Source organism: Pelophylax lessonae (assembly GCF_965119305.1).
Source record: "Pelophylax lessonae genome assembly, chromosome: 3".
NCBI classification, from domain to species: Eukaryota; Metazoa; Chordata; class Amphibia; order Anura; family Ranidae; genus Pelophylax; species Pelophylax lessonae.
Window position 1 is genome coordinate 37,371,317 of NC_138770.1, and position 12,212 is coordinate 37,383,528.

The following is a 12,212-nucleotide window of genomic DNA, read 5'->3' on the forward strand; positions in this document are numbered from 1 at the left end:
GCGTTCACCATTTGACCCATGAAATTATCCTGCAAACATATAGGAACTGCCGAGCCTTGGATGAATGTGCGGTTCCTTCTGCCCAGTCTATATCTGGATAATTAAAGTCCCCGATTATAATTACATTTCCCATCCTTGCTGCCATTCCAATCTGTGAAAGGAGGTCCGCCACCCCTTCCTCCCTCTGATTGGGGGGCCTATAGCATACACCAAATATTACTTTAATGTGCATTCTTCCTGTTCTCCACTTTTCCTGCAGGGGGATTGCAACAGCATCACCTGTGTAAGGGGGGGGTCAACCTACATAAGCCTTCAAGTTACCCCAGGAGAATTGTTCTGTCTGAGATCTTGCTGGACTCGGGTGTGACGGTGTTCACTGTCACTGGGAGTGAAAGACAGATACTTAATGGTCTGAATTGCTTCAAGTGAGACAGTAATATTTGTCAGCCATATCTCGAGAAATATGTGAGGACTTTTCCTATTTGATTCTGAACATGTTCATTGAAAGAGCTAATCACATTGGCTTCTGTTATGTTCTTCAATGTCACAGGCAGGCTTGCCCTATTGTTTGTGTATTGAGATAATGTGTATTTTGTTAAATCTGCCTATCCCATTGTTAAATGTTAATGACCTCACATTGTTCTGTCCAGATGGCTAGATAATTCGTTTAGGTTAATTCTGTTCCTGTATACATTTTCATCTGCATATGATAATGTAATCAGGCAACCCCTGACCTGTGTGTGATAATATGATCAGGAGGGGGAAGTCCATGCTGTATATAAATCCTGTATGACTGTTCAATAAAGAGTTCCACTTCACCCTTAATCTAGAGTCCTGTCTCTTATTGAGGGAATCTGCTACAAGGGATTGCTATGCTCTTCATACTCCCTTGAATAATCACTAAGCTCTTGTAAGAGCTTGTTCCTGTTCCTGCTGCACTCTCTGGGGAAAGAGAGGTTCACCCACTGGAACCTGGAGCCTTGTCATAGGTCCAGGGTGGGTAGGAGACGGTGGGACCCCAACCAAGCTGCGGCAGTTCGTGGGGTCTGCGGAGGTTATGGTGTCTGGTGGAGTACTTGGAGCCCTCGGGAAGCACTAGGAGCATCCAACAATGGAGGTACCCAGTCGGGGTGCCAGTTGATCCGTTATATCAGGCATTAAGCAAAAGACCCAAAGCACAAGTCCCAGGTGCCTAGGTCTAGTTACGCCTATGGTGAAAATCAACATTTTGCTGCCAGATAAACCCCAGAATCTCAATAAATCCAGTCTAGATACATAAATTGTGTCTGCAGTACAGAGAAAGAAGATTATCCGAGAGAAATACAGGAATACAGGACAGGGAACACAGCTCAGGAAAGTGACCAGGGCATTACAGGCTGATATCACCCAGTCCTTGCCCTACTCTGGACCAATCAGTGAGCAGTATGGGTGGAGGAATATATTTAGTGTTAAAGACCCACCTGTGATGATCTCTGTAGGAGTGTCCTCCTCTATAAATGTCCCCGTTATTCCATCCTCCTCCATAGACTGCTGATCATCCCTCACATACATCTCTTCTTCTACTTTAACCTCACATTTAGAATCTCTCAGGTTTCCACTCTAAATAAAGAGTAAAAATGACATAATTTGTAACGATGCAGATAATGTACAGATCCTAATGATACTTTCAGTGATTGTTCCTCATCTACCTGATGATGGTGAGGGATGGTGTGACCTTCCTGTGTGGAATCCCGGGAATACAGAGGACGGGGACATCTCTCTGGTGGGTTCCTGGTATTAGGTGGCTCCATCATATCCTTGTGTCCTTCTGAAAACTCCTCCATCACTCCATACTCCTCATCCTCCTCTTTATACTCTTCTTTAACAACAATATTATAATCCCCGAGGTTTCCACTCTGAATATATAACAAAACATTTATTGTAACAAACATGCTGTGTATAAATCAGAACTTCCAATAATTGTCAATCATCTACCTGATGATGGTGAGGGATGGTGTGACCCTCCTGTGTGGAATCCCAGGAATACAGAGGATTGGGACTTCTCTCTGATGGGTTCATGTAGCAGGATGACGCCACCCTGGTGTTCTGGTATGGATCTTTGTGCTCTTTTAGAAACTCTGACTCCTCCATCACCCCATCCTCATCATCCTCCTCTTTTATCTCTTCTTTAACCTCAACTTTAGAATCTCTCAGGCTTCCACTCTGAATTTATAATAAAAATGACATCAATGGTAACAATGCAGATAATGTACAGATCCTAATGATACTATCAGTGATTGTTCCTCATCTACCTGATGATGGTGAGGGATGGTGTGATCTTCCTGTGTGGAATCCCGGGAATACAGAGGACGGGGACATCTCTCTGGTGGGTTCCCATTACTGGATCCATCTGTAGGAAACACACACACTGACTGAATACATTGTTTCTATGTGTTTATCAGATGATGGACCCTCCGTACTGCTCTCTCCTTTATAATAAAGTCTCCTCTTACCCGGTGATGTGAGGGGCGGCTGATTCTCCATCATGACGTCCTTGTAGAGATCCTTGTGTCCTTCTAAATACTCCCACTCCTCCATGGAGAAATAGACAGTGACATCCTGACACCTTATAGGAACCTGACACACACAATGATACAGTCACCATCCAGACACATCCCTTGTCTGTTACTGGATAATATCCCAGAATTCCCAGCACCGCTCACCTCTCCTCCATGATCTCTCTGGTGACTTTTAGAATCTTCTTTGTATTTCTCTATTCTATCAGGGAGGGAGGTGGAGGCAATGTGATGGTCATATGATCTCCAGACTTCCCAGGAGGAAAACTCTAGATCTGAACACAAGTGGTAAAATCAAATTATATTCCCAGACTCTTCCTCACCCCTCTGGTCAGGTCTCCTTTTATTAAAGCCTCACCTCAGACTGAGGTATAATTTACCCACACAGGATCCCCACACTAAGCAGATTGAACACTTGTTGCAGGCATTCTGACATCATACAATACAGGACAAACAGTCCCACTTCGCAAGTGAGGATGCCAAGGGTCCGCCCAAATCCTAAGATCGATAGTGGGAGGAGGAGCTGTGAGGTCAGTGTGATGTCATAGGACATATAGACTCTGAAGGGAGGGACATTTGGATGGGGAGATTTGAGGGGCCCTCTATATGAGTCTCCTGTCCAAACCAAATCATTGTTCCTGGGTACGTCCCACTTCTCCTAAACTGAAGAGTGAACTTTGACCTTTACCATACAGAAATCTGTCAGGAATCTGTGACAGTAAGCTCTCATGTGAGCAGGTGACGTGTGGAGGAACGGAGTGTAAATAGCAGACAATTTCATCCAGAGCTCCTAATGGTGGGGATGGATTTTGCTGCATGCTGGTGCCACGTTTCCACCCCCCAGGGTCACTGCAGGTGTGGAGAAAAGCTGTGTAAGAGGATATGGAGGAGACGAGGAGGAGATCCAGGAATCAGGATAAAGGTCAGGACAAGCAACAAGCGCATCCAAGAGATGAAGCCGGGGTCACTACACAGAAAATCAATCCAAGGAAACAACAGGCAGGACGAGGAATAGCAAGAAGGAGCTCAGAGACAAATGAGAATATTGCTCAGCCAATGGGAGATTATCTCAGCATGACTTACATAATGAGGAAGATGAGGGGGAGGGGAGGAAGTCACTTAAGGTGACCATAGATACATGGAAGTTCAGCTGGTTCAGCAGGGATCGCTCACATTTCCATCCATGTGTGGTCACTGCCGGATAAAAGTCACTCGCTGCAGCCAATAGTCCTAAAGAGGTGAATCTATATATTACCTTCTCTGCCGCCAGTTCCTGCAGTGCCTTCTTTCTACGTCCTACCAAATGGAATGTTCTGCCTGTACCTGACATCACTTCCTGTCTGTATTCCATAGAGACTTCCTGTCTGTATTCCATAGAGACTTCCTGTCTGTATTCCATAGAGACTTCCTGTCTGGGTAGAAGTGAGATCACCACCTTGTGGAGCTCAGAGGAATTGCAGCCCTGAGAACCGTCTGGTAGTGTGAACACGGCCTTGTGCTGTGTGTGTATGTACTGTATATCCTTCCCCTTTCTCTCCTCCCTGAGTGTGTATGAAGAGGCGGAGCTCCTGCTGGAACAGCGGTCGGAGGAGGAAGCCGAGTCTAGGAGGGAGACTGACAGAAAGCGCAGCTGACTTGCAGGAGTGAGCGAGGAGGATCCAGTTCCTTTGCCATCGGAGGTGAGGAGAGTGTGAAGAATGTTTGTGACTCTGGTAGCTGAAAAGCTGGGAGTCATATTGCTCTGGTGAGTGGGGAAGCACTACTAAGGGGGCGCCCTCACCATCACGTGTGTAAGAAGTGGAAGAAGGCGTGGCTACACTACAGCTGGCACAGTTTGGAGCACGGAGCACTTTCACACCTCATCAACTTTTCATTCATTTGTGGACTTTTTTTTAACAAAATAAGTTCATTGAAGTAGATGCAAAGTGGAAGCAATGGACTTGCAGAAATCACTATATTGAGTATAAAATATTGTATGATTACATGAATTTGCACAGATTTTTACTTTATTTAATATAACAGCAAATATTATAAGATGAATGAAGTAGGTGCTTTGTATTCAGCAGTGGATCTGCAGGGAACAGCATCTTGAGCACAAAGCACTTTATGTTTTATGTGAATTTGCACATGGATCAGTTTATTTATTTAACCAATTAAACCCCCGGAGGATTTGGCTGCTCAAAGACCAGGCCCTATTTTGCGATTCGGCACTGCGTGATTTTAACGGACAATTGCGCGGTCGTGCGACGCTGTACCCAAATTAAATTGGCGTCCTTTTTTTCCCCACAAACAGAGCTTTCTTTTGGTGGTATTTGATCACCTGTGCGATTTTAATTTTTTGCGCTATAAACCCAAAAAGTGTGACAATTTTTAAAAAATAACAATACCGGGATTGGAGATGCGGTGAGTCAGACTGGCACACCGCAGCACCGATCGCCGCTCTGTGCGCTCTATCCTGCTGGACATTAAATGACGGCCAGTCAGGATAGAGGAACCACCTTGCCGTCCTCATTCTGCTATAGGGCGGGCTGCAAGTGGTTAATATATTGATAAACACCATAAGATCAATGAAGTAGGTGTAAAGTGGAAGCAGTAGATCTGCAGAGAATATTACTTTGAGCCCCTAGCACTTTATATATGAATGTATCCACATATTTTAGTGTGTTTGTGATAATTTATGTGCACACACAATAGGACAGCGCTGTGACACATAATGCTCTTCTAGTTGATAAAGGAAATACTTACCTTTGTTACAGCAGCAGTCCGATGTAGCACCCTCCTAGGTAGGTGCTAGGAAAAGCATATGGGTGGCCCTGTCTGCTTATCAGGGGGGCCTGATCATTCAGTTAGGCTGTCACATGTTTCCAGGTGTGGGCTGTTGAGTCTGGGGAGTCTCCCCACTGTGTCCAATGAGGACTCTTGTTAGCGAAATCTAAGTACACCACATCCACTGGTCTGCCCCTATCTAGCTCACAGCTCACCTCCTCATAAAATGTTAGGAGATTGGTTTGACAAGAACGCCCATTTGTAAACCCGTGCTGGTTACTGCTGATGATGTTGTTGTCTTTAGCAAACTCTACCATATAATCCCTTATCATCCCCTCCAGAAGTTTACATACTATTGATGTCAGACTGACAGGCCTATAATTTCCCGGGATATGCCTCTGACCCTTTTTGAATATCGGAATCACGTTTGCTTTCCTCCACTCCCCTGGTACATCTCCTGTCCTAATACTGTTAGCAAAGATCAGGAACAGTGGTCTGGATATAACCTTACTGAGTTCCTTGAGTACTCTCGGATGTACGCCATCCGGGCCTGGTGATTTGTTTGTGTTAAGTTTATCCAGTCTTTCCCTGATTTCACCCTCTGTTAGCCATAGTGGCAAGTCCTGTGTATTACTACTAACCAAACAGTCATGGTCAGTGTACCCCTCCTTTTCCTGTGTAAAGACTGACGAGAAAAAAACATTCAGCACGGTTGCTTTTTCAGTGTCCTCTGTAACCATCCTCCCATCATTGTTAATTATGTGTGTAATATGCTCTGCCCTAGTTTTTTTGCTGTTGATATATTTAAATAATTTCTTTTGGGTTTTTTTTTACTATTCTCCACTATTTGTCTCTCAAAGTTTATTTTAGCCATCTTGATTTCGTGTTTACTTTTCTTATTTGCCTCCTTGTATTGGTCGAAAGCCGATTCAGTGCCCTCTGATTTATATTTCTTGAAGGCCAATTTTTTTCCCCTAATAAGTTTTTTAACGCTACGGTTTAGCCAGCCAGGTTTGGCTTTATCTCTTCTAAATTTATTTCCCATAGGAATGCACTGCAAGATGCATTTGCTTAATATGTTCCTAAAGCATTCCCATTTTTCCTCTGTGGTCAGGGATCCCAGGGTTTGGTCCCAGTTTACCCTTTCCATCAATGAGTACAATTTTGGAAAGTTTGCCCTTCTGAAGTTTAGGGTTCTTATGTTCCCCACTTGCCGTGTTATATTGTTATTTACACTAAATGTGATCATCCTGTGATCGCTAGAGCCCAGGTTGTCCTGGACTCCTACCTCCGAGATTTGGTCTGGGTCATTAGTGTCAATAGATCCAGCACTGTATTTTCTAGTCGGAGAATCCACCAACTGTGACATGTAATTATCCTGTAAGGTTTCCATGAATAGACGGGCCTTCTGTGAGTGTGTAGTCCCCTCTCCCCAGTCAATGTCGGGATAATTGAAGTCCCCCAATATGATGACTGATCCTAGTTTTGCCACTTTACCCAATAGTGCTAAAAATTCCTGCTCTACCTCCTCCCCTTGTTTAGGTGGCCTATAGCAAACCCCCACAATTACTTTTCCCTTTTCTCCTTCCCTATGGAGTTCTACCCACACAGATTCTAACTCCATACTCATCCCTTCCGTAATGTCACTCCTCTCTATCACCCTTACATTGTTCTTGACGTAAAGATATACCCCTCCCCTCTTTTTCCTACCCTGTCCTTCCGGTACACCAAATACCCTTGGATATTGGCCAGCCAGTCATGTGAGGGGTCGAACCAAGTCTCCGTTATTCCCACAAGGTCTATGTCCTCCTCATGTACTAACATTTCCAACTCATCCATTTTATTAGCTAGGCTCCTGGCATTAGCATATACCCCTCTTAGTTTTACGGAAGTTAAACGTGATTGGTGGTTATGTTTATTCCTGTTTGGTCTGAGGTTTTCCCGCACAGACCGACCAATTGACGTTATGGCCCTACTGTCGCTGCTGACTCTAATACTACCTTCTGTACTTTGCTCCCTCCTGACTGACTCTACTTCTGAGCCCTCCCCCCCCCCCCCCCCGTCTCCTAGTTTAATCCTAGTTTATATCCATATAACAGATGTTCTACATGACTAAATCTGCAATCAATTTTAGTGCAAAATCAAAGGTGCCAAAATGTCTCCCCCCGAGCACTAATATATTTCTATCCCCCTTGGTGGGGGTGGAGATGACCCATCTATAAGGATATACAGTTCATACACACACCGCACAAGGCCGTGTTCACACTACAAGATGTTTCTTGGGGATGCAGTTCCTCTGAGCTCCACAAGATGGTGATCTCACTTCTACCCAGACAGGAAGTCTCTATGGAAGACAGACAGGAAGTGATGTCAGGTGATTTTAAGCATGGGGGGGGGGGAAGTAGAGAGGAGACATTGCTGGAAGTGGCAGCAGAGGAGGTAATAAGATCTTATTTTTCTATTTACACCCAGTAACCCCCCTCCCCCCCCCGTCATGTCCGTCCTCTTCCTCCATAGTCACTATGACGTCTTTTATCTCCAGCAGATGATGATACACACATATATAGTGTGGAAACCTAGATTAATCCCTACAGGGGGGATCAGTTGATGAATAATATATCTTGCTTCCAAAGCTGGCCATACATGGTTCAGTTTTATCGTTAAGCCAGTGGGATGGGCAAAAAAACCCCCAAAAAACTGAAGCGATTCCCCCATCCACACATTGGAGAGGGATGGAGGAATCCTCCCCGCTGCACTATTGTATTCTGACAATGGGGGGCGCTCCTCCGCTCTCAGAATACACAGATCAGTGATGAAGCTATTGGCTGCAGCTGCTGATCGAGTGACTTTTATCAAACAGTGACCACACATGGATGGAAACAGGGGCGTACCGTGGGGTTGGCCAGAAAGGCGCCCGCCAGGGGCGCAGGCCGAGGGGGCGCAAAAGCCTTGGCAGTGTAGCAGTGAAATACCGCTCCTATCGCTCCTCCGTTCAGCCTGCCCCCCGGCGGCTGGCGCCCCCCTTATCTTCCGCCCATCATATTTCCAGCTTGTGATCCGGCCCTGCCCCCTGCTCTGTTTGTACTAGAAGGTGGGGCTGTCCCTGCCCACCCAGCTGTTGGCGGACAGGTGCTGCCCTTGGCTGCTGAGATGAGCGGAGCCCGCAAGATGTTGCAGCTGTGCTGATCGGAGGTGAGGGGAGCACGTGCGGTGATAGGTTTATGGGGGGGGAGTGTGTGTCTGCGGGGAGCCGGGATGCGGTGAGGTAGGATGGAGAGTGTGCGTACCGGTATGTGTGACGGGGGGGCGGTGTATTGGGCCCTGTCACCCCTTTCTCACTCCCTGTCACCCCTTTCTCACTCCCTGTCACCCCCTTCTCACTCCCTGTCACCCCCTTCTCACTCCCTGTCACCCCCTTCTCACTCCCTGTTACTCACTTCTCACTCCCTGTCACCCCCTTCTCACTCCCTGTCACTCCCTGTCATCCCCTTCTCACTCCCTCTCACTCCCTGTCACCCCCTTCTCACTCCCTGTCACCCCCTTCTCACTCCCTGTCACTCACTTCTCACTCCCTGTCACCCCCTCTCACTCCCTGTCACACCCTTCTCACTCCCTGTCACTCCCTGTCATCCCCTTCTCACTCCCTGTCACTCCCTGTCACCCCTTTCTCACTCCCTGTCACCCCCTTCTCACTCCCTTTTCACCCCCTTCTCACTCCCTGTCACCCCCCTTCTCACTCCCTGTCACCCCCCTTCTCACTCCCTGTCACCCCCCTTCTCACTCCCTGTCACCCCCTCTCACTCCCTGTCACCCCCTCTCACTCCCTGTCACCTGCCCTCTCTCTCCCTCCCTGTCACCCCCTTCTCCCTCCCTGTCACCCCCTTCTCCCTCCCTGTCACCCCCTTCTCCCTCCCTGTCACTCCCCCTCTCACTCCCTGTCACCCCCCTCTCACTCCCTGTCACCCCCCTCTCACTCACTCCCTGTCACCCCCCTCTCACTCACTCCCTGTCATCCCCCTCTCACTCACTCCCTGTCACCCCCCTCTCACTCACTCCCTGTCACCCCCCTCTCACTCACTCCCTGTCACCCCCCTCTCACTCACTCCCTGTCACCCCCTCTCACTCACTCCCTGTCACCCCCTCTCACTCACTCCCTGTCACCCCCTCTCACTCACTCCCTGTCACCCCCTCTCACTCACTCCCTGTCACCCCCTTCTCACTCCCTGTCACCCCCTTCTCACTCCCTTTTCACCCCCCTCTCACTCCCTTTTCACCCCCCTCTCACTCCCTTTTCACCCCCCTCTCACTCCCTGTCACCTGCCCTCTCTCTCACTCCCTGTCACCTGCCCTCTCTCTCACTCCCTGTCACCCCCTTCTCACTCCCTGTCACCCCCTTCTCACTCCCTGTCACCCCCTTCTCACTCCCTGTCACCCCCTCTCACTCCCTGTCACCCCATCTAACTCCCTCTCACTCCCTGTCACCCCCTTCTCACTCCCTGTTACCCCCCTTCTCACTCCCTGTTACCCCCTTTCTCACTCCTTGTCACCCCCCTCTCACTCCCTGTCACCTGCCCTCTCTCTCACTCCCTGTCACCCCCTTCTCACTCCCTGTCACCTGCCCTCTCACTCCCTGTCACCTTCCCTCTCACTCCCTGTCACCTGCCCTCTCACTCCCTGTCACCTGCCCTCTCACTCCCTGTCACCCCCCTCTCACTCCCTGACACCCCTTCTCACTCCCTGTCACCCCCCTCTCACTCCCTTTTCACCCCCCTCTCACTCCCTGTCACCCCCCTCTCACTCCCTGTCACCTGCCCTCTCTCTCTCTCTCCCTGTAACCTGCCCCCTCTCTCTCTCTCCCTCCCTGTCACTCCCTCTCTCTCTCCCTGTCACCCCCTCTCTCTCTCTCTCTCTCTCTCTCCATGTCACCCCCCTCTCTCTCTCTCTCTCTCTCTCTCTCTCTCCCTGTCACCCCCCTCTCTCACTCCCTGTCACCCCCTTCTCACTCCCTGTCACCTGCCCTCTCACTCCCTGTCACCCCCTTCTCACTCCCTGTCACCCCCCCTCTCACTCCCTGTCACCTGCCCTCTCTCTCTCTCCCTGTCACCTGTCCCCTCTCTCTCTCTCTCTCTCCCTGTCACCCCCCTCTCTCTCTCCCTGTCACCCCCCCCTCTCTCTCTCTCCCTGTCACCTGCCCTCTCTTTCTCCCTGTCACTCCCCTCTCTCTCTCCCTGTCACTCCCCTATCTCTCTCCCTGTCACTCCCCTATCTCTCTCCCTGTCACCTGCCCTCTCTCTCTCTGATATCCCTTCTCTCTGTCACCCCCTTTCTCTGTAAACCCCCCCATCTCTCTCTGTCAAACTCTATCTCCCAGAGGGGAGCGCAGATACAGTTGTCAAACTCTCTCCCCCGGGGGGGGGGCGCTGATACAGTTCTTCGCCAAGGGCGCTGGAGACCCTAGGTACGCCTCTGGATGGAAATGTGACCGATCCCTGCTGAACCAGCTGAATTTCCATGTATCTATGGTCACCTTAAGTGACTTCTTCCCCTCCTCCTCATCTCCTTCATTATGTAAGTCATGCTGAGATAATCTCCCATTGGCTGAGCAATATTCTCATTTGTCTCTGAGCTCCTTCTTGCTATTCCTCGTCCTGCCTGTTGTTTCCTTGGATTGATTTTCTGTGTAGTGACCCCGGCTCCATCTCTTGGATGCGCTCGTCTGCTGCTTGTCCTGACCTTTATCCTGATTCCTGGATCTCCTCCTCATCTCACACTCAACATCAAGAATGGAATTTATGATCCAGGAGGCCAAATTGTACAAGACTCCTAGACTGCAAGAACCATAGCAAACACTAAACTATCCAGATTAAATATTTTCTCACTGGGGACCTTGGTGCTTAAATACATACTGACCTTCATATTACCACCTAATATCCTCATCCTATTATTGGACAACCAATACCAATCCAGATAATTCTCTGTTATTAATTTTATCTGTCTACAGGGAAAACTCATAGACGATGGCACCACTGAGGATGGAGGACCTGAGTCACATGACTGAGAAGATCCTAAACCTCACCCTGGAGATCATCTACCTGCTGACCGGAGAGGTGAGGAGGATTCTGGGAGGTCACATGACATCACTCTTATCTCTACTATTAAAACACAGAACTGATCGGAGAGTTGATGGACTCTAACATGATATTCCTATTGGTTCCTCAATACAGAGATTTCCTCTTGTGAAGTCAGGTGATCATATGACCATCACAGTGCCTCCATGTGACTCCCTAAAACCTGAGAGACACAACATGCAGAAGATTCTAGAAGTCACCAAGAAGATGATGGAGCTGCTGACAGGAGAGGTGAGCGGTGCTGGGAATTCTGGGACATTATCCAGTAACAGACAAGGGATGTGTCTGGATGGTGACTGTATCATTGTGTGTGTCAGGTTCCTATAAGGTGTCAGGATGTCACTGTCTATTTCTCCATGGAGGAGTGGGAGTATTTAGAAGGACACAAGGATCTCTACAACGACGTCAGGATGGAGAATCAGCCGCCCCTCACATCACCGGGTAAGAGGAGACTTTATTGTAAAGGAGAGAGCAGTACGGAGGATCCACCTAGATCCCCCATCACCTGATAAACACATAGAAACAATGTATTCAGTCAGTGTGTGTGTTTCCTACAGATGGATCCAGTAATGGGAACCCACCAGAGAGATGTCCCCTTCCTCTGTATTCCCAGGATTCCACACAGGAAGGTCACACCATTCCTCCCCATCATCAGGTAGATGAGGAACAATCACTGATAGTATCATTAGGATCTGTACATTATCTGCATTGTTACCATTGATGTCATTTTTATTCTATATTCAGAGTGGAAACTTGAGAGATT

At 48.3% G+C, this 12,212-nt stretch overlaps 2 protein-coding genes across 2 annotated transcripts in view; one reads left to right on the plus strand and one right to left on the minus strand.

The window, feature by feature from the left end:
* The window catches only part of LOC309549989 (uncharacterized protein), a gene marked incomplete at its 3' end in the record, with an annotated part of 336,501 nt that extends 333,669 nt beyond the window's left edge, over positions 1 to 2,832 (minus strand). Inside the window, exons 1-3 of the mRNA XM_082250464.1 lie at positions 2,493 to 2,832; positions 2,292 to 2,389; positions 1,689 to 1,895 (exon numbers count right to left, since the gene is read on the minus strand). Coding sequence (XP_082106590.1) covers positions 1,689 to 1,895; positions 2,292 to 2,389; positions 2,493 to 2,577 — 390 coding nt within the window. The 5' untranslated portion in view covers positions 2,578 to 2,832. The remainder of the gene's footprint in view (positions 1 to 1,688; positions 1,896 to 2,291; positions 2,390 to 2,492) is intronic.
* LOC309550283 (uncharacterized protein) overlaps positions 1 to 12,212 on the plus strand; it is a 1,519,274-nt gene that overhangs the window by 416,204 nt on the left and 1,090,858 nt on the right. The window contains 1 exon segment of the mRNA XM_082250688.1: positions 12,007 to 12,104. Within this exon segment, the coding sequence (XP_082106814.1) occupies positions 12,007 to 12,104 (98 nt within the window).